Raw genomic sequence first — 20,829 nt, 5'->3', positions numbered from 1 at the left:
CTTTTTTTTTTTTTTTTTTCCTTACCTAAATTTTAAACACACACTGCACCCCCTACTCACACACACCCCAACACAATTCACCAACCAAACCTCCCATCCCCATATACATAACTTCCACCTAACCACACACACACACACACTAGACAACTTTAACAGTTAAGAAACTATCCCCAACTAAAACTATCCTAACAAAACAAAGTTAGTACAAACAGTATCAAAAATATTAACTTAAGAATACCAGGTCCGGCTGCCTTATTTACAAAATAAAAAAAAAATAAAAAAAATATAATAATAGTAATAATAATAATACAGTATACTAATAAACAATAATGCAAATAATATTAAAATTATAGCAACCATGTTACATAAACCTATCTAATACACTAACTACAAACCCCATCACCCACACCCCAAATCTGGACATGAGTCTGGGTCCATAAGTTCAGTTTTTGTCCCTTAGTGACCCATGCCAGAACCCCAAGTACCCGTCCAAGGAAAAGCATACGATGTAACCCCCCCCCCCCATCACCCCTCCCAACCTATCCTATACCCCATACCATATACAATAACTATAATCGTCCATAGGGTTTATCCAGCCCTCAACTTACCTAAATACCTAAAACACAGACACCACAACACATAACAACAAGGCTCAAGTTCGGTAGCCTGTAAGCCCTTTACCGTTTATAACGGAATAGAAAATTAAAACAAAAACCTAAAGTGTCATGCACAGCCCCCCACCGGGATCGGGGGATGGCAGACCGGGTACCATAATAATTTATAACCTATCCCTGACTATTCACCCTACCCTCTCCCTTATACTATCCCTAAATATTAATCTAACCCTCACACTCTCCCTACCTCTGTCCCTATCTACTCTGTCCCTAACCAGAATTATGGTCCCTCACCCAGTGGGCTCAGTACCTAGGGCACAGAAAAGGAAAAACCTCTACACAGGAGAGAAGCCCTACTTGTACCCAGCCTGCCATACTCCAAAGACCTGGTCTTCCCAAGGTCACCAGTGATGTTCCTACAGACCTCCACCTCGGAGAGGACTCTACGCTGTGTAGATACTAGACACCGTGCGTTCCACGTGTGGTACTTAACCACTAAGCTGACTAAAAATAACGTGCAGCGATCTCGGACACCCAGGTTCCTGAATGCCCCATAAGCCCACTCCGGATAGGTGAGACTGACTAACTGACTCCAACCTATGGAGGCGCCCACCCTGGTGTAAACCCCTATATTAAAAGGGACAATGAAGCAGGAAATGATCCATGCTTTCCAGCGTATTTCTACACTCCTCTCGGGGACACCCCCGATCATCGGAGCTCCTGCACTTCAAATTGTCCCTTACATATAGCTTCCCCTGGAAGCAGCGCCAGGCCAAGTCCCAAAACTTCTGGGGGATCCTCTTTTGAGTTCAAAAGATTTAACCCAACCCTCAGATCCCGACCTGGGCAGTCCCTGAGCGCCAGGGGCTTCTGGAAATGGGTCAACAGAACCCTTTGGTCAAGGAATTTCCTCGACTGAGTCCTGATCTCCCACATTCCCAGACCCCACCGTACCATCTTCAGAGTCGGGGTAGCGTAAGCCGGAAGATATCCATGGGGCGTACGAAGGTCCTTCACTCGCCCTCCTGTCTCCCATTCCTGGAAGAAAGGCCGAAACCATTCCCTGCAGGAGAGTACCCACGGAGGAGCCCTCTCTTTCCAGAGGTTTGCGATGTTAGCTTTCAAGAAGGTGTTCACTAAGAACACCACAGGGTTCACCATAGACAAACCCCCAAGTCTCCTCGTGCGGTACGTAACCTCTCTCTTGACCAGGTTCAGCCTATTCCCCCATAACAGCTGGAAGAACAGGCTGTAGATCCTAGTATAGGAAGCCTCTGGCAAGATACATACACTGCCCAGGTAGATGAACAAAGGGAGCAGGTACGATTTGATCAGGTGTACCCTTTCCCTTAAGGTTAAGGACCAACCTTTCCACTGGTCCATCTTCCGAGTGGCATCCTGGAGCCTACCATCCCAGTTTTTAGTGGGGTAATCACCCTGGCCAAATGTGATGCCCAATACTTTTGCTGACTCTTGGGGCTCTGGGAGGGTGTCCGGGAGACCAAAACTAGGATCTCCCCCTCCCAGCCAGAGACTCTCATACTTGCCCTGGGTGATGCTGGACCCAGATGCCTCTGAGTAGCAGTCCACCTCTGACATCACCATGTCTGCCTCCCCTCTCGAGGATACAAAAACAGTGACATCATCAGCGTACGCCACCGCTCTCAGGGTTGCTTCTGGCTCCTCCAGGCTCATCCCGACCCCTGCCAATGGTCCACAACCAACCCTCCTAAGGAAAGGGTCGATCGCGAACACATACAACAGTGGGCTCAAGGGACAGCCCTGGCGAACACCAGACCCAACCTCCAAAGAACGGCCAGACCAACCGTTCACCAGCGGGAAACTCTCTGCCCCTGCATACAAGATCTTAAGCCAATTGACAAAAGTATCTGGTAGGCCATATCTCAGAAGGACAGACCAGAGGTACTCGTGGTTCACCCGATCAAATGCTTTGGCCTGATCCAGGGACAGCAAGTACCCCTTCCAAAGACCTGCACTACTCTGCTCCACTGCCTCCCTGACACTAAGGACAGCACTTAAGGTGCTTCGACCTGGAACAGAGCAGTGCTGAGCCTCCGAAAGGAGTTGGGGTGCAAACTTCACCAGCCGATTAAACAGTATCTTGGCCAGAATCTTCCTGTCTGCATTGAGAAGAGCTATGGGCCTCCAATTCTCAATACGGCTCGAATCTTTACCTTTTGACAGAAGAATCAGGGCTGACCTCCTCATTGACCTCGGCAGAGTGCCCGAGGAAAGACACTCATTGAAGACCTCAGTCAAGAGGGGAACCAAGAGGTCCCTGAAGGTCTTATACAACTCAGATATTAAGCCATCTGGACCTGGTGACTTCTTCAGGGCAAGCCCTTCAATCGCCAGTCTAACTTCCTCTTCTCTGATCTCTTCTGCCAAAACATCAAGAGAGGGGTCTACCCCAGGCTCAGGAATGGTTTCAGCCAGGAAACCCGACATCACATCCCGATCTAGATCCTTCCTCCCCAAGAGGTGTGAGTAAAAGGATCTGACGACCTCCAGGATCCCTGATCTGGACCGATTCAGAGATCCCGTACTATCAACCAGTCCAGTGATGATCTTACTACTCACTGACATCTTACAGTTTCTGTAGGGGTCGGGCGAGCGGTACCTCCCGAAATCCCTCTCAAAAACTAAAGATGCGTGCCTATCATACTGACACCTCATGAGCAAGGCTTTCACTCTGGAGATCTCCTCTCTACTACCTCCAGTCTAGACGAGATGCTCGAGCTTTCTCCTCAGGCCCTGATACACACAATACCTATTTAGGGACCTGAGGCTTGAGAGCTGGCGGAAGAACCTCGCAACCCACTTCTTGAATATCTCCCACCACTCTGACTTACTACTACATAGGCCCAGTAGAGGTACCTGACTCTGAAGAAAATCCTCAAAGGACTGTCTTACCTCTGCTTCTTCCAGGAGGGACGAATTCAGCCTCCAGTAGCCTCTACCCATCCGGGGGGTCTCTGAAACATTCAGGGAAAACAAAATTAGACAGTGGTCAGAGAACTCCACCTCAACCACGGACACTGCAGAAGAGACGGCTTCTTCCTTTAAATAAAACCTGTCTAATCTAGACCTGCAGCTACCTCGATGATAGGTGAAACCCGCGTGGCCCGAGGGGGTCCGGATGTGGGCATCCTCTAGGCGAGCTTCCCTAACTATGCTAATCAGCGCCATGCTATCATAAGCCAGCTTGTCTTTGGCGCCTCTCCTGTCCTGAGACCTCGTGATAGTGTTGAAGTCTCCACCAAAGATCACCTGCCTCATAAAAAGGCTTTTACGGTCCCACTTAGTTTTTGGGGCATAGATGTTAATGAGCCTGAGCTCTTGCCCCTTCATGAGGACATCCAAGATCAGGCACCTCCCCATTTCTAACTCAATAACCTGTCTGCATTCTACAGGAGCGGTAAAAAGGACCGCCACCCCACTATACGGCTCAGTCGCAAGAGACCAGTGTGAAGGCCCATGCCTCCACTCTCGCTTGGCTTTTACTAGCAAGGCTTGGTCTGTCAACCTGGTCTCCTGCAAAAACAAAATGTCGGCGTTAATACGACTGAGAAAATCAAAGGCTGCGAATCTAGCCGTATCAGACTTAATGCTGGCACAGTTAATGGATGCCAGAGTCAATGGGGTGAGTGCCGTCATAATGGGTAATCGAGTTGGACAGCCTTGTCTCTTTATTTCCTACCCTTCTTTTTCCCCCCTTCCCCATCAGAAGAAGATCCTTTTGCCTTCTCTTTAACCCGCTTTAAAGATGCAGACATATCCATACCCAGATCCTCATCTCCTGACCCAGGGGCCACCTGGCCTCCCAAGGAAACTGCCTCAGAAGGAACAGGCTCGGCACCTCCTGGAGACCTCACCGTCTCCAAAATCAGTCCCTCAGCATCGGCTTTGCCGAGGGCCTGATACCTATTGGACAGAACGATCAGAGGGGGGTCAGTCAGGCTTTCCTTTGGCACTTGGCCCGCAACACCGGAGGAGGAAGAAGATGCCCAAGGCCCCTTCTGGCTTTGCCTCCTAATGTCGCACTTACGTTTTTCATTTTGCCCTTTCCCACCGTCCTCATCCAAACTTTCATATTGGGAGGAACTGGAGGAAATGGCTCTCTTTGCCTCCTCTTTACGAAGTCTCCTTAGCTATTCATCTAAATCGATATCCTCTAGAGCCTTAGCTGTTCCCTCTAAGCTGGCATCTGGAGCAGGACCACTGACTACTCCTGGCATCAGGGAACTTCCCAGGTCGCTGCTCCTTCTGCGCTTCTCCTCTCGCCTATGCTTAGAGGGGGTCTTGTTTTTTACCTTCTTCACTGGCACTAGTGCCCTTTCTCCTCTGCTGGTCCCCTCCCCAGGTGAGGCAACAACAAGGCTCTCCCCATCTTGGGCGGCCGCAGCATTGGAGAATGAGCGTGGACACCTGCTAAATGGGTGACCAAGGTCACCACACAGGTGACAGCGAATCTGGCCACAGGCGGCAGCCAGATGACCCTCCGCACCGCACAATGCACAAATCAGCTTAGTGCAGTTTGCACTAAAGTGGGTGGGATCCCCACACCTGTGACACAGCTTCGGCTGCCCCTGGTAAAAGACTTGGATCCTATCGCGTCCGAGGAAGGCAGCAGATGGAATGTGTGCGACAGTGTTGCCTGAACGACGGAGGCGGACGGAAAACGTCCAGGCTCCGGACCAAATACCATGCTCATCCAGATTTTTCTTGGGGATGTCCGTCACCTCCCCATACCTGCCTAGCCAGGTCATGATGTCAAAGCAAGAAAGCGACTCGTTGCGCATCAGAACGGTCACTTTCTTAACAGAACTCTGACGGGATACCGCCTTTACAGCGAAATCCCGCCACACGGGCTCATCCTTCACCAGCTCATGATTAGACCAGAAGAGCTCAAGTCCCTCTGGCTTCACAAAGCTGACGTCGAATTCAGAGGTACCGTAGGGGTGGATCAGGGCAAAGATGTCATTCGCCCTGAAACTCATCTGGAAGAGAAGCTCCACCACCTTTGCCCTGGATGGGCACGCATCACTGCCTCTCCATACCAGACGGGCCACGTTCCTACGGCCAACCTCCTGCCCAGGTGTCGGAAGGGACCAGACCACTTCCCCATTATGCTCTCGGAATGCCCCAAGCCCATGTCTTTCTACGTAGAAGGACAGGTCGACCTCCCGGCCCTCTACTTGGAGCGTTCTGTCTCCTCTCCTCAACGCCTCCAGGAGGCGTCGTTGCAAGTTACCTTCTCCTGGATTAAGAAATGAGGATCCCCTAGTTCCCCCAGCAGCGACGTTGGCATAGCTCATTACTGGAGCTGTCACCACTGGGGGGCAGCCGGACCATCCCCACTCCCCCCAGCAACCACAGAAGAAACAATAACATCAGCATTGAGTATACCCTGCCTAGCTGGGCTGGTCTGGGCTACCTGTAGTCTGGCTGGCTTTATTACATTTCCATGAGATATAGCAGATCTGGCATTAGCAGTGGCATCCCTGGCATCCCTGGGCACATTTGACTGGGCAACCGTCTTCCCCTTAACTTGGGGAGATGCAGCATTGCCACCTGTCCGGCCCTCAGCCTCAGCTAGCACTTCTGCCTCAATTTCCTGCACCGCCTGAAGCATGGCTTTATTAATGTCATGTCCATTGGTGTGTACCTGCGGCACCAGACTGGCACCTGACTTATTGACAGTCTCTTTATCGCTGGCTCCTTCCCCAACAGTAAGATCCACCAGAGATGTTTCCGCATTTCTGGGGGCACAGACGACCCCTGCTCCTACATAGGAGTGCCCCGTTACAGCAGACACACTCATCGGACTACCTACACCTCCTGGCGACTTAATGTCACTCCTCCCCTCGCCTGCAGAGGAGTGACCTGCAGCACTGCGACCACCGCGAGTGCTACCCACCTCCATCTCATCGCTGGCACTTATGCCTTCTCTTGAAGCCTGGACACTCCTCCCTTTGCCTGCAGAGGAGCGTCCTACAGCTCCAGGTTCACTCAAAGGATCGCCCACAAGCTTGGTTTTGATGCCCGACCGCCTGGGCAATGTGCCAGCCGCTGGCACTGGGACACTCCTCCCTTTACCTGCAGAGGAGCGCCCTGCACACGTCACCTCAGCCACCAAACTGTCCGCCCCCCGGCCGCTCCTGCACCGTTACCGACCTCACTACCCTGACCAGCGAGGCCGGCGCTCTCCGCCATCTTGGTTGTACTCTTACTGGCTTTCTGGCCCCGCTCCACAGTAGCAGAAGTGGGGACATTCAGATTACCAGTATCTGCACCCTGAGACGACTTTCCAGCCGCCCCAGACTGCACAAAGGGAACATACACAAGGTTCACCTGCGCTGCGTACTTCTTCCTCTTTTTCTTGCTTTTTTTCTTCTTTTTAATTAACTCCTCCTTCCCCAGGTCATCTCCAAAGCTAAAGTTCTCCATGTGCACTGGGGATTCCATCTGTTTTATCTGTGCAAGCAGAGCTCCTCCAGAGTCATCATCATCATCATCCTCTGTAGAGCCTTCTCCTGAAGATGTTGGTAAGGCCACTTGTCCTGCAGGTAGACTCAGCTGGGACTCATCCACCCCTTGTGCACTGGGAGATTTTGTAGCCAAGTCCTCCAGACTCGCTGTCATAGTGGTCTCTCCGGCTTCCATATCCTCTTCCTCACTACTGCTCTCACCATCCGCAGAACAATCACCCCCATCCTCCTCCTCCTCCCTCTTTGGGGATTTCATCCTGGCAAATCTATCATCATTGAGGAGCTTCTCTCTGAAGACATCGCTGCCCTCCAGGATAACCATCCTCTGCAGCTCCAGGTCTTTAATCTCCTGCTGCAGAGACTTCACCTTAGCTGTAAACCCAGGTTTCTGCTTCTTTGGGGCTGAGCTGGCTCTGTGCTTTGCAAAACTCAGGTCTTCTCTTAACCCCTTCAGCCTTTTTCCCAGCTGCTCATACTCAGCGAGCTTAGCTGAGATCCTGGAACCATAGGTGGCTGCAGACTCCCTGGGCCCCCCTAGACCCCACTGCTCCACCACCTGACTCTCCTGGGAGCCCCTCCGTGCAGCTGCACCTGCACCCCGTCCTCCGCTCACCTTGCTTGTAGACTTTTCATCCACATCAAGAGCCTTGTCGCTGGAAGGGCTGGGTCCACATTGCTGCGAACCCTACTCGATCTTCTTACCCCTCCAGCCGGAGCACTGGCCGGTAGCTTACCCTCTACACCCCCCGCCGGCCTTGACCGGGAGGTGGAGGTCAGGGGATCCATGCTGAAAACTCTCCCAGGAAGCTGCCACCTTCCTGGGGAAGCAGGTGGTGAGTCAGCCTCTCTCCTCCTGGAAGTCTGGATGTGTGGAGCTCAGGAGCAAACCAAGACACACCCAGTAACCACACCCTCCAGAGCTGCACTCACTATTCTGCTGGTGGGGTCACTGTGTAAATACATTACATTACTCATCCTGTACTGATCCTGTATTATACTCCAGAGCTGCACTCACTATTCTGCTGGTGGAGTCACTGTGTACATACACTACATTACTTATCCTGTACTGATCATGAGTTACATCCTGTATTATACTCCAGAGCTGCACTCACAATTTTGCAGGTGGAGTTACTGTAAATACATACATTACTGATCCTGAGTTACATCCTGTATTACTCACAGACCCTTTAATTCCTATTACCATAACAAAACGGTAAATAAAGGGTAAATTCCCGATTTCACCCTTAGAGTCTAGGGACGTTCCCATAAAAGCTATAGTGCTTGTTTGGCGCTCTGGAAATTAATTTCTAGCACCTTCTCCTTCATATATTAAATTCTACATGGGAAAAACATATGGATTTATGAAAGCCGCTTCACTTTGGTATTTTTCCCCCATAAAACCCTGAACCCCTAAAGCCGATGTTATATCATCTTCTAAGGTTAAACAAAGCAGAGTGAGGAGCGTTTATTGGAGAGATCTGACTGGATGTTATAGACACCATACAAAGTGAAGGAAATTGAAAGATTTATATATTCTGCGCGGTGTCCCGGGGGGACCTGCTCACATATGTGGTTCACGTTGACTTTCTTGGAACGTCTCGGAGATGATGATAACGTATATTGTAAGACGCAACAGAATGAAGCCGATAATTTGTTGTCTGAAGCTGCGAGATTTTACACTCCGGCTCTGCACAGTCTCAATGTCAGGATCGGCGCTCCGTCTTAACACATCTTTTTTAAAGCAGCCACGACGTTGTAGTAAGGAAGTGTTAAAGCTTCCCGAAAGGCCCAGAAGGGGAACACAATCAGCATCGAAATCTGTTACTGGAAACGCGAGGCGGCTTGTCTACTTTTCAGCCGCATTCTGTTAGAGTTCTGAGGTTTTATGGAAAAAAGTACTTTTATGGTGCACAAGTAAATGGATGTATGGTTCATAGAGACAGCTGGCCTGGTGGTGATAGTGGTGTGTGAGTGTGTGTGTGTGTGTTAAGAACAAGTTGCTTAAAGGGGTCATCTGGGTAACAAAAACAATATTCTAAACGACCCCCGTTCTCAATACCACCCTATGTCTAATATATACGTATAACCTATCTTGCACACTTTCCCTGTTTTTTTCTCATAGTTATCCGCTCTGGATCTCTAAAATGCTCTACTCTGGGTCCACTCTGACCACGCTTAGCTCCCTCTTTTAGTCGCAGGACATTTGGTCTCCTGTCTGGGGGCCGGGTTACCTGTCTATTAACTTGGAGACATCATCTGCATCATCTCCATGCACCTGTGTTGCTTCCATAGACTTACATGTGTCCCTGAGCTTAGGTTTCTGTAATATGAAAAGCTATAGTTCTATCTCTGCTTGCTGTCAGTGAATGCAGGCATATGTCTTACCTGTCTTTGTGTCACAGCTCTGTATATTGTAAGTGTTATGGATGTTATTAGAGTCTGGATGGAGCTAGAATGCGGATTCAAGCCAATCAGCCAAATGCCATGGTGGATTCAGTAAGAAGGAGGCTTTCTTTTATAGAGCAGCTATAATCTATTTAGTCCTTAAGCCTCTTCTGTACAGCCATCAATATAGTATTAGGCCCCTCTGTGCAACCCCCATATAGTATAAGGCACCTCTGTTTAACCTCATATAGTATTTGGCTCCCCTGTGCAACCCCCATATAGTATTAAAAGAGAAATAGGAGAGAAAGCGATCCGGCAACCTCCTATCCGGGTAATAATGCCAACAAATACCGGCATACAGCAGGGAAAATGAAGGGGTGCATGTTCATTCTTCAGCGCGGACAGGGCAGGAACGCGCGCCTCCCATAGACTCCCATTATGAGCGGGAGGCTAACGGCATTCCGCGGCGGACAATTCCGTTGCGGAATTCCGCTACCTTTCCTCAGTGGGAACGGAGCCGTACAACTGCAATATACTATTAGGCTCCCATTTAGCATTTAGCCTCTAACCCTTGTATCACACATTCACGGCTGATCCTCCTCTTTTCTTGTGATTAGAGATTACGCAGCCTCAAGAACGGAGCCCATTTCTTTCAGCGAGTTTGTCGGTTCTGAGACAGAGTCCGAAAACCTTCTGTTCGATCGTTCCCTCTTCAAGGCTAAAATGGAGGTAAGGTACCCATGAATATTTTACAGCTACATGTGGCTAAATTGTGTTTCTCTGGTGCCCAATCGGATGAATGGAGTGCCCAACACTGCAAACACTTTAAGGGGATGATTTATCAAACATGGTGTAAAGTGAAATTGGCTCAGTCGCCCCTAGCAACCAATCAGATTCCACCTTTCATTCCTCACAGACTCTTTGGAAAATGAAAGGTGGAATCTGATTGGTTGCTAGGGGCAACTGAGCCAGTTTCACTTTACACCATGTTTGATCAATCTCCCCCTTTGTTTATAATGGAGGTGTACATGGCAGAATACATATTCTAGGAGGCCCATATGCCCTAATAGGGTATATAGACAGGGTTTTGTTTTGGTTTTTTTTCTAATGGGAGAAGTATTATTTTAGTTTAATAACAGTTTGGGAGTTATATATTGTGCACAACACTCAACTATAAAGGACATGTGAGGAAACAACTTGGTTGGCTCCTCCACTCCTTATGGGGCAGTAGTGAGTAACTTTATGTAGTCTTGGAGCAAAATAGAATTTTGACTGCAGCTCTGGGTGTGACTGTAGCTAAATATAGTGTTCCCATATTACAATATATGTTAGTAAATTGCTGTATGTTACTTTGTACACCATGGCTACCAAGATGGTTCTTAGTTGTGAAGCCAAACAAATCCTTACAAGCTCGCCAGAGAAGAGGACCCCAGAAGAGGCAAAGCTGGTGAGTGTTTGATATGTGTGATTTTTATAATCTTCCCATAGATATTTGAAGATACTAAGCCTTACAGACTAAGATCACATGACTGTGGAAAAGACTTATCACCTATACATGCTCTTTACTTTAAAAACAGCTTCTATAGGTCACGTGATTGAGGGAGCTCTAGAGGGAAGATATTAGTGCAGCCCCCATTTAGTGCAGCCCCCATATAGTATTAGGCCCCACTGTGCAGTCACCCTATAGTATTAGGCACCATCTGTGCATCCCCCCCTTCCCCCAGATATCAGTGTCAGTTACAGTATTCCCATAGCTTTGAGAACAAGTGTTTCCATAACTGTGACCTCCGCAGTGCCCCTGTAGTTGTGATAGCCACAGTGCCTCCATACTTAGAACATCCACAGCGTCTCCATAACTATGACAGCAACAGGGCTCATAACTATGACAGCACCAGTGCCCCTATGTTTGTGACAGCAATAGTACCCCCATAACTATAATAGCCACAGCACACTCATAACCATAACAGACACAGTACACCATAACTATAATAGTGACAGAACCCCCATAACTATAATAGCCACAATACACCATAACTATAATAGCCACAGTACCCCCATAACTATAATTATCATATTTTCCCATAACTATAATAGTCACAATATCCCCATAACTATAATAGCCACAGTACCCACATAACTATACAGCCAAAGTACCCCCATAAATATAATAGTTGCAGTACCCCCATAACTATAACAGCCACAGTACCCCCATAACTATAATAGTGACAGTACCCCCATAACTATAATAGTGACAGTACCCCCATAACTATAATAGCCACAGTACCCCCATAACTATAATAGCCACAGTACCCCCATAACTATAATTATCATATTTTCCCATAACTATAATAGTCACAATATCCCCATAACTATAATTATCATATTTTCCCATAACTATAATAGTCACAATATCCCCATAACTATAATAGCCACAGTACCCACATAACTATACAGCCAAAGTACCCCCATAAATATAATAGTTGCAGTACCCCCATAACTATAATAGTCACAGTACCCCCATAACTATAATAGTCACAGTACCCCCATAACTATAACAGACACAGTACCCACATAACTATGCAGCTAAAGTACCCCGATAAATATATTTGCAGTGCCCCCATAACTATAACAGCCACAGTACCCCCATAACTATAATAGTCACAGTACCACCATAACTATAATAGCCACAGTACCCCCATAACTATAATAGTCACAGTACCCCATAACTATAATAGTCGCACTACCCCCATAACTATAACAGCCACAGTACCCCCATAACTATAATAGTCACAGTACCCCCATAACTATAATAGTCACAGTACCCCCATAACTATAATAGTCACAGTACCCCCATAACTATAATAGTCACAGTACCCCCATAACTATAATAGCCAAAGTACCCACATAACTATAATAGTCACACTACCCCCATAACTATAACAGACACAGTACCCCATAACTATAAGTCACAGTACCCACATAACTATGCAGCTAAAGTACCCCGATAAATATAATATTTGCAGTACCCCCATAACTATAACAGCAACAGTACCCCCATAACTATAATAGTCACAGTACCACCATAACTATAACAGCCACAGTACCCCCTATAACTATGCAGCTAAAGTACCCCCATAACTATAATAGTCACAGTACCCCCATAACTATAACAGACACAGTACCCCATAACTATAAGTCACAGTACCCACATAACTATGCAGCTAAAGTACCCCGATAAATATAATATTTGCAGTACCCCCATAACTATAACAGCCACAGTACCCCCTATAACTATGCAGCTAAAGTACCCCCATAACTATAATAGCCACAGTACCCCCATAACTATAATAGTCACAGTACCCCCATAACTTAGAGGTTCATCATCTCTGCAGTGTGACATTTGAAATGTGTCTTGTAAATCAGACAATCCCTTTAAGTGACACATTCAGCTCTACTACATCTTCACAGTTTTATAATGTACAGAACAGACATTACAATATTCCGCCATGGTGCATTAGCAATGTTACCAGGTGGGGAACCTGACTGCTATTTGGATGAAATGAAATTTACAGTGATTTTTTTCCTTATCGATCATGCGGGAGATGTTTCGGTAACATATTTTACCAATCACAAGCAATTTCTTAGGCGGCAGGAGTTGCGTGCGAGGAGGCTTCCGTCGCTGATCTTCAGAAGCTTTTCCATATCAGGATTGATTGTGAAGTCAATGAATTGTGACAATGCAATACAATATTTCTATATGCATGAGGCGATGCGTTCCCTTGCAGGCCATGCTCTCGCTGAGGATGACAGTGAGCTCTTTCGCTGGATATCCTGTTCATATACAAGAGAAGATAGCCAGGGTTGGCTGGTATGAATGGTAAGTAAATATATTATCAAAGACTTTGCATAGATCAATAGTACAAGTGAATAAACAGTGTAATATATCTTATGAGATAAAAATGCCTCTTTCTTAAAGGGAATATATCAGCTGCAATTCACATTCCAAACTGCTGACACTGTTAGGTAGCTGTTAGGACAAGGAGCCACCTGGTACCTTTCATGTATTTGTCTGTGCTTCCATAATGTAGAAAAATACTTCTATTCTGCTATAACTGCTGAGGGCTGTAACAGGGATTGGGATTTAGCTTCCAGCTGACTTTCAGTCATGCAGGGTCAGGGAGGAGAGGGGGAGCAAGGAGGCGGGTACAGCCCTTAGCACTTTAGGAGCTTGGGAACGCCTCTTTGCCAGAGAATTAAAGCATTTTTCTACTTTATGGAAGCACAGACAGATATATGAAAGGTACCTGTGTCTCTATGACGTAACAGCTATATAACAGTGTCAGCAGTTTGCAACATGAATTACAGCTGAAGTATCAGATTACAGCTGCCCAAAAAGTCTATGGAGAGGGAAGTATATAAGGGGACACAGAAGGGCACTGCAATGAAAACACAGCAGCTTGTAGTAGGTTTACAGCTTATACTGCTCAGTACTGCTCTATACTGTCCTTCATGATGCTGCTTTAGAGCTATAAAGGTATAGAAGAAAAGGATCCCCTCTGCTATATGTGTAGATATGGCTGCTATGTCTGAGATGGACCCATATTGGCCAAGAGAGCCTGCAGCGGTGTCCCCACCTCAGTCAGTGATTGGCTGAGCAGGTGATTCAGAAGCAGCAGCAATCATGACCATCTAGGAGCCTACAAGACGTGTGGCGACTATGCATTTTATTTCTCATTGTGACCCCAAAACAATATAAAAAAATAAATAATTGTATCCGTAATACCCCTTTAAGTATTGAACAGCGTCTGTCACTCTATGAGCTAGTGGAAATGTTTAGTCTTCAGATATGCCATTATTTAAAGGGGGACTCCACTTTTCCAACAAAAACATACGTAAAATAGTCCAGTATATTTACATGGTCAGATTTGTTTCAGCCAGAGTATGATCTGCTGTCGTGCATTGTGGTATATGTTGTGTATTTGTAATTGGTGCATTACTAGGCTAGAGTTATATGTGTGTCATGGCCATGGTGCTGTATCACCGCTAATAAAAGGGAATGCGGCCATGGATCAGAGAAACAACATGGAAACAGATGCAGGTGTCTGTCACGTTTATTTCACTCAAACATATTTTTTGATATATTGCTGCCCATGGTGAGAAAAACAAATGATTCCATACGTATTATGTATTCAGCCTCCTTTCCCCAGTTCTGAGCTGCTGCTTTCTGCTGAAAACACAAAAATCTGTGTGTGAGCTTTTCTCTCTGTCTCCCCTCCTCCCCACTCTGTTCTAAGACAGCTGATGTAAACAAGTCCCTGACTGGCTTTATCTGCAACATTGTAGCTTCTTTGTAATGCTGGGAGGGTTAATCACAGTAAGTTCTTCGGGATAACCTTCCCAGCATTACAAAGAAGCTACAAAGTTGCAGATAAAGCCAGTCAGGGACTTGTTTACATCATCAGTCTCAGAAGGGAGGGGGGGGGAGGAGGGGGGGGCGGAGAGAAAAGCTCACACACAGTTATTTGTGTCTTCAGCAGAAAGCAGCAGCTCAAAACTGGGGGAAGGAGACTGAATAGATAATAACAAGTATGGAAGGAATTGTTAGTCTCACCATGGGCGGCAACATATCAGAAGTCATGTTTAAGTGGAATACCCCTTTAAGAGGCAATTCTAAATTGTGAATTATTTGTCTGGCCTAGTTATTTATATGCCCGAAAAATAAGAACCAGTAAAAGGTAACCGATCCGTCAGATGGAGACCATATGAAATGGGTTTTGGATGCAGTAATTTTCTCCGCATCGCCCCGCTCCGTCTCGCAGACACCGCTGCCATGTAATGGATAACTCAATTCCACTTTAATATTGATAGAGGTATGAGCCGTTATGTAACGCGCGGCGTTTATGGCTAAGTACAGATGTGTGCCATGGGAGACTTTACACTGAGATTTCATTACGATCCAGAGGCGCAAGCGATCTGAAGCCAAGGGACGGAGGAAATACAACAGCTTTAACTACCGTAAGAGGAGAGGGCGAGGAAATTAAATCTGAGCCGGCGACGAGTGATGATAGAAAATAGAGAGAGGTTGTGTATGAACAATAAGCTGCTCGGTAGTAAAGAGAGGTATACAATAATACGATATGGAGCTGAGTGCTCGGTATGGGGGCTGCCCGGGACTAAGTGGGGGCTCCTTCTCTTCTGATCAGGATGTGTAACGTAACGTTCCATCGCAGCTGCTAGATTCCACACCTAGTCAGAGGCCTGTCCCTACACAAGTGTGCACCGGATGACAAACACCTTTATGACACATGTGAGGCTGCTGATGATCGCCCCCTAGTGGCTATTAACACCCCTGACAAATGTACACATGATGTCTGAAAATGAGGTGTCGTAATAAAGTCATATCCCAAAGGCAACAAGTATGAAAGAGCAGCGGGGGATGTCATTATGTGACGGATATTAAAGAAAATTGTATTTTATTGCCGTAATCCTGGCGCTATGGCTTCCCATCTGTTCTGGGACTATATGTCCCAGCAATCCCAGTCCACCTGTAGCTCCCTGCTGTGTGGGAATTCAACTCCTAAGTCTGTCTTAGATATCTATCTATACCGTCTCTGAATGTAGACTAATATAAAGGACTATGTTTATTTCATATCATCACTGAGTGTTCCAATAGTCAATTAAAAAATTCCTTTTATTATATCACTTAAAACACCAAACACATTATTGCACAGCCATCACCTTTGCACTTTGTGCCACCACTTCTTTTCCCACAGGAGAGTCTATTTGGGCGATATTCAGACCTTATAGCGTGTTTTTGGCACCCAAAATGTCCTCTTCTTGTATGTTAGACAGTATATATTATTTCAGCACATAAAAGTCTGTTTGGGTACTGTTCAGACCTAGTTGCGTTTTGATGCGTTTTTTGTCTGTCCATGCGTTTTTTGCACCCAACTCTTCCTCCTATTGCATATTATACATTATATATAACCATTAGTAGTGATTATTATCCGTATGTACTTTCCAGCTGTGTTCCCATACTGCACATTTTATTTCATATTGCACTCATATGATGGTCACAGTCTCTTTTCTATTGCACTTTAGTGTCACGGTTATAGTCACTACTTAGTGTCCCAATTTTCCATATACAAAAATTCACACAAGAAAATATTTTTTTTTTTGCTGAAGATATATTACTTCCCTTGTTCATGGGGTTCACTTCAGTATTCTCATGGTCCGGCCCAACGCGTTTCTGCAGCCTCTCATCAGGGGCCTTGCTGCTTCTTTAATTTTGGAGCTCTGGGACGTTTGTTGTGTGCTGGTGCATAGCTCTGATGATGGCCGTGCACTGCTCCATACTGGGTTTGGCTCACTTAAATATCCTAGTCAGGACCTGCCCCTCTTTTACTGACACTTCATTCCTCCTATCCACACTGCCTATACTTAAGCAGGCCCAGGAGTTGCTATTTGTATCATTAGGGTTACCAGACACATGACCATGCGTTCCATTTGTTGCCTAGTTACCGATGCTTCTTTGGTACCAAGCCTCGCTTTCATTCCTGTTTTTGCATCAGTTTTTTTGTTTTTTTTCTTTTCTTAGTCCATGCCGAGGTAGGTTAACCCCTTCTCTTCTTATTTATTTCTCTTCTCTATTAATCAGTTAGAAGTTAGCTTTGTAATTTGTTTACAGTTTAACCATTAGCTTTATTATTTGTTTACAGTTTAGCCATTGGAAATTCAGGTTTGTCTTCCTTCACAGTATATCATTTATCTGAAGCACATATCTATATCATAAAAATCAAAGTCTGTCTGTCTGTCTGTCCTTCTGTCTGTCTGTCTGTCCTCTATAGACTTCCAAACGCCTGAACCGTTTGACCCCAAATTTGGCACACAGATACATTGGGTGCCCGGGAAGGTTATTGCGAAGTTCCCGTCCCCGCCAGATGTACAGGAGGGGAGGGGGAGGGGAAATAGAGGCGCCCCATAGAGATGAATGGGAAAATCTCCTCACTGCAAACACAGGTGATATAATTAGCTGCAGCAGACACGGCAGTTGGAGCCTTAGCAACCAATAGGATTACTGCTTTCATTTTCACAGGGAGCAATGGTTGCTAGGGAAGCTGCCTCACAACATCCACAGTAATAACTGGTAGACCCCCTACTCCATCTATACAGTACATGTATACAGGACCCCCTACTCCATCTATACAGTACATGTATATACAGGACCCCCTACTCCATCTATACAGTACATGTATATACAGGACCCCCCTACTCCATCTATACAGTACATATATATACAGGACCCCCTACTCCATCTATACAGTACATATATATACAGGGCCCCCTACTCCATCTATACAGTACATGTATATACAGGACCCCCTACTCCATCTATACAGTACATGTATATACAGGACCCCCTACTCCATCTATACAGTACATATATATACAGGACCCCCTACTCCATCTATACAGTACATATATATACAGGGCCCCCTACTCCATCTATACATGTATACAGGACCCCCTACTCCATCTATACAGTATATGTATATACAGGACCCCCTACTCCATCTATACAGTACATGTATATACAGGGCCCCCTACTCCATCTATACAGTATATGTATACAGGACCCCCTACTCCATCTATACAGTACATGTATATACAGGGTCCCCTACTCCATCTATACAGTACATGTATACAGGGCCCCCTACTCCATCTATACAGTACATGTATACAGGACCCCCTACTCCATCTATACAGTACATGTATATACAGGGACCCCTACTCCATCTATACAGTACATGTATATACAGGACCCCCTACTCCATCTATACAGGACATGTATATACAGGTCCCCCTACTCCATCTATACAGTACATGTATATACAGGGCCCCCTACTCCATCTATACATGTATACAGGACCCCCTACTCCATCTATACAGTATATGTATATACAGGACCCCCTACTCCATCTATACAGTACATGTATATACAGGGCCCCCTACTCCATCTATACAGTATATGTATACAGGACCCCCTACTCCATCTATACAGTACATGTATATACAGGACCCCCTACTCCATCTATACAGTACATATATATACAGGACCCCCTACTCCATCTATACAGTACATGTATACAGGACCCCCTACTCCAACTATACAGTACATGTATATACAGGACCCTCTACTCCATCTATACAGTACATGTATATACAGGGTCCCCTACTCCATCTATACAGTACATGTATATACAGGGACCCCTACTCCATCTATACAGTACATGTATATACAGGACCCCCTACTCCATCTATACAGGACATGTATATACAGGTCCCCCTACTCCATCTATACAGTACATGTATATACAGGGCCCCCTACTCCATCTATACATGTATACAGGACCCCCTACTCCATCTATACAGTATATGTATATACAGGACCCCCTACTCCATCTATACAGTACATGTATATACAGGGCCCCCTACTCCATCTATACAGTATATGTATACAGGACCCCCTACTCCATCTATACAGTACATGTATATACAGGACCCCCTACTCCATCTATACAGTACATGTATATACAGGGCCCCCTACTCCATCTATACAGTATATGTATACAGGACCCCCTACTCCATCTATACAGTACATGTATATACAGGACCCCCTACTCCATCTATACAGTACATATATATACAGGACCCCCTACTCCATCTATACAGTACATGTATACAGGACCCCCTACTCCAACTATACAGTACATGTATATACAGGACCCTCTACTCCATCTATACAGTACATGTATATACAGGACCCCCTACTCCATCTATACAGTACATGTATATACAGGACCCCCTACTCTATCTATACAGTACATATATATACAGGACCCCCTACTCCATCTATACAGGACATGTATATACAGGACCCCCTACTCCAACTATACAGTACATGTATATACAGGACCCCCTACTCCATCTATACAGTACATGTATATACAGGACCCCCTACTCCAACTATACAGTACATGTATATACAGGACCCCCTACTCCATCTATACAGTACATGTATATACAGGACCCCCTACTCCATCTATACAGTACATGTATATACAGGACCCCCTACTCCGTCTATACATTACATGTATATACAGGGCCCCCTACTCCATCTATACAGTACATGTATATACACTGCCCCCTACTCCATCTATACAGTACATGTATATACAGGACCCCCTACTCCATCTATACAATACATGTATATACAGGACCCCCTACTCCATCTATACAGTACATGTATATACAGGACCCCCTACTCCAACTACACATTACATGTATATACAGGGCCCCCTACTCCATCCATACAGTACATGTATATACAGGACCCCCTACTCCATCCATACAGTACATGTATATACAGGACCCCCTACTCCATCCATACAGTACATGTATATACAGGGCACAACAGGTATACCAAACTGTGACTGGGTAACACTGCTACACCAGACCTGACCAATACCGCCATACTGTGCTGGATAACACTGTCATACCAGACCTGACCAATACCGCCATACTGTGCTGGATAACACTGTCATACAAGACCTGACCAATACCGCCATACTGTGACTGGATAATACTGCCAGACCTGACCAATACCGCCATACTGTGACTGGATAACACCTCCATACCAGACCTTACCAATACCGCCATACTGTGACTGGATAACACCTCCATACCAGACCTGACTAATACCGCCATACTGTGACTGGGTAACACCGCCACACCAGACCTGACCAATACCGCCATACTGTGACTGGATAACACTGCCACACCAGACCTGACCAATACCGCCATACTGTGACTGGATAACACTGCCACACCAGACCTGACCAATACCGCCATACTGTGACTGGATAACACTGTCATACCAGACCTGACCAATACCGCCATACTGTGACTGGATAACACTGTCATATAAGACCTGACCAATACCGCCATACTGTGAATGGATAACACCGCCACACCAGACCTGACCAATACCACTATACTGTGCTGGATAACACTGTCATACCAGACCTGACCAATACCGCCATACTGTGACTGGATAACACTGCCTTACCAGACCTGACCAATACCGCCATACTGTGCTGGATAACACTGTCATACCAGACCTGACCAATACCGCCATACTGTGACTGGATAACACTGCCATACCAGACCTGACCAATACCGGCAAACTGTGACTGGGTAATACCGCCACACCAGTCCTGACCAATACCACCATACTGTGACTGGATAACACCATCATA

At 46.2% G+C, this 20,829-nt stretch overlaps 1 protein-coding gene across 2 annotated transcripts in view; it reads left to right on the top strand.

The window, feature by feature from the left end:
* Positions 1-20,829, top strand: part of LOC138793426 (cyclic nucleotide-binding domain-containing protein 2-like) — a 149,764-nt gene that overhangs the window by 34,111 nt on the left and 94,824 nt on the right. For both annotated transcript variants that reach the window (XM_069971991.1, XM_069971992.1), the window contains exons 4-6: positions 10,129-10,240; positions 10,884-10,958; positions 13,297-13,388. In XM_069971991.1, coding sequence (XP_069828092.1) covers positions 10,129-10,240; positions 10,884-10,958; positions 13,297-13,388 — 279 coding nt within the window. The remainder of the gene's footprint in view (positions 1-10,128; positions 10,241-10,883; positions 10,959-13,296; positions 13,389-20,829) is intronic.

Source organism: Dendropsophus ebraccatus, chromosome 5 (genome assembly GCF_027789765.1).
Source record: "Dendropsophus ebraccatus isolate aDenEbr1 chromosome 5, aDenEbr1.pat, whole genome shotgun sequence".
In the NCBI taxonomy this organism is placed as follows: domain Eukaryota; kingdom Metazoa; phylum Chordata; class Amphibia; order Anura; family Hylidae; genus Dendropsophus; species Dendropsophus ebraccatus.
This window is presented reverse-complemented; position numbering and strand designations above follow the sequence as displayed.